A 2,274-nucleotide genomic window follows, 5' to 3' on the forward strand; every position below is an offset into this window, starting at 1 on the left:
AAAAAAAAAAAAAATAGAGTACCTAAGACCTTATTAACTGATCTGTTATAAGTATCCAGAAGAAGAGCTGGGTTTTGTTGCTTTCTTTACCTAGCTGCCCATTCAGAGTAGAACCTGTGATCTGAACAAGTGTTATTTGTCTTGTTTTTTTTTTTTTTTTTGGTTGGTCGTGGGTCCTGAACTCTGGGCCTGGGCACTGTCCCTCAGCTCTTCAGCTCAAGGCTAGCCCTCTACCTCTTGAGCCACAGCACCACGTCTGGCTTTTTTCTTTTTGCTTATGTGGTGCTGAAGAATCAAACCCAGGGCCTCGAGCATGCAAGGCAAGGGCTCTACCACTGAGCCACCTTCCCAGCCCCCAAGTGTTATTTGTCCAGGTAAGAATTATACAGATAGATTGATGCTAGGTTACTTACAGAAATTCTTCTTTCTTGGTATGGCTGTCCCTGTTGCTAATGCTTTATTTTTATTTCCAGTAAGTTGCTTGGAGGTGGAATTGAAAGCATGGCAATAACAGAAGCCTTTGGCGGTAAGTAGAACCTTAATTTTTTCCTAGGAAGTTATACAATTATAATTAAATAAGAAATAGTAAACAAACAAGTTCCTGTTTTGGAACACAGGATAAAAACTGTTATTAGAATATAGGATTATTCTGAACATAAATGAGAATGTATATTAACCAGTAGTTCTTATTATACTTTTCATCCTCTTATCTCTGATTAGTACAGAAGGGAATAAAAATAATACTTTATTCCTTCAGAAGGTAATAAAATAATGAGGTTGTTCATATATCTAGGCAATGCATACTCCATTAGCATAGAGATTAGATTTTCTCTTTCCTGGTTATATCATATATATATATATATTTTAATTTCTGCATAGTTGGAGTAGATGTTGCCTTTGATAATTCAGTATTTGCTTACTTTGGTTTTGTTTTGTTTTGTTTTTCTGGCCCTGGGGCTTGAACTCTGGATCTGTGCACTGTCCCTGAGCCTCTTTGTGCTCAAGGCTGGCCTTGAATCACTTGAGTCACAGCACCACTTCTGGCTTTTTCTGAGTAGTTTATTGGAGATAAGAGTCTCACAGACTTTTCTGCCTGGGCTGGCTTTGAACCACAATCTTCAGATCTCAGTTTCCTGAGTGGCTAGGATTATAGGTGTGACCCACCAGTGCCCACTTAGTATTTGCAGTTTTTAGGAAACTAATTTTTCTATTGATTCTGTTGACTTGGGGAAATGAATCTTTTTATCATTTCTGTTGACTTACTCTAATAGCTTTTTTTCTTGCATATTTACGCTTTGGAGGTTTCTAATCTATAGGGGTTTAATGGACCTAACTTTATGGATGAGGGCAGTTTTACTATGAAGAAAATTTGCTTCTGTTGATAACCAATTTGAGATTATCTCCCCTTAAGAATTCTAGGTAAAAAAAAGAATTCTAGGTCAGCAGGGCGCCAGTGGCTCACACCTGTAATCCTAGCTACTTAGGAGGCTGAGATCTGAGGATCATGGTTCAAAGCAAGCCTGGGCAGGAAAGTCCAAAAGACTCTTAACTCCAATTAGTCACAAGAAAACCAGAAGTGGCACTGTTGTGGCTCAAGTGGTAGAGAGCTTGCCTTGAGCTGAAGAGCTCAGGGACAACACCCAGGACCAGAGTTCAAGCCCAACAACCACCACCAACAACAACAAAAGAGTTCCAGGTCACCGCTGGGAATCTGGCTTAGTGTAGAGTGCTTACCTAGCATGCATGCCTCAGTACCACATACACAGAAAAAGCCAAAAGTGGCAGAGTGGCTCAAGAGGTAGAGTGCTAGCCTTGAGCAAAAGAACCTCAGGGACAGTGCCCAGGCCCAGAGTTCAAGCCCCTGGATTATCAAAATTTAAAAAAAAAAGAATTACAAGTTAGCCAGACACTGGTGGGTCACACCTGTAATCCTAGCTACTCAGGAGGCTGAGAACTGAGGATTGTGATTCAAAGCCAGCCTGGGCAGAAAAGTCTTATGAGACTCTTATTTCCAACTAAACACAAAAACTTTAAGCTACAGCTTAAAGTGGTAGAACAGTAGCGCTGAGCAGAACAACTCAGGGACAGCTCCCAGGCCATGAGTTCAAGCCCCACAACTGAAAAAAAAAAAAAAAAAGAATTCCAGGTCACTGAGAGAGCTCCAGGCTGTTCTTCCTGTGATAAATATCCTAAACTTTAATTTATGTGAGCTTTTCTATGGAAAAAATGTTTTAACCTTCATTTAAAAAGACAGTTTTGTCAAAAAGAATCAAG

General features: G+C 39.9%; 1 protein-coding gene across 1 annotated transcript in view; it reads left to right on the plus strand.

Annotated features, from left to right (window-relative positions):
• Dmc1 (DNA meiotic recombinase 1) overlaps nt 1-2,274 on the plus strand; it is a 37,181-nt gene that overhangs the window by 17,832 nt on the left and 17,075 nt on the right. Inside the window, 2 exon segments of the mRNA XM_013024851.1 lie at nt 474-556; nt 1,890-1,916. Coding sequence (XP_012880305.1) covers nt 474-556; nt 1,890-1,916 — 110 coding nt within the window.

The sequence above is a fragment of the Dipodomys ordii genome, unplaced genomic scaffold, assembly GCF_000151885.1.
Source record: "Dipodomys ordii isolate 6190 unplaced genomic scaffold, Dord_2.0 Scaffold79, whole genome shotgun sequence".
NCBI lineage: Eukaryota > Metazoa > Chordata > Mammalia > Rodentia > Heteromyidae > Dipodomys > Dipodomys ordii.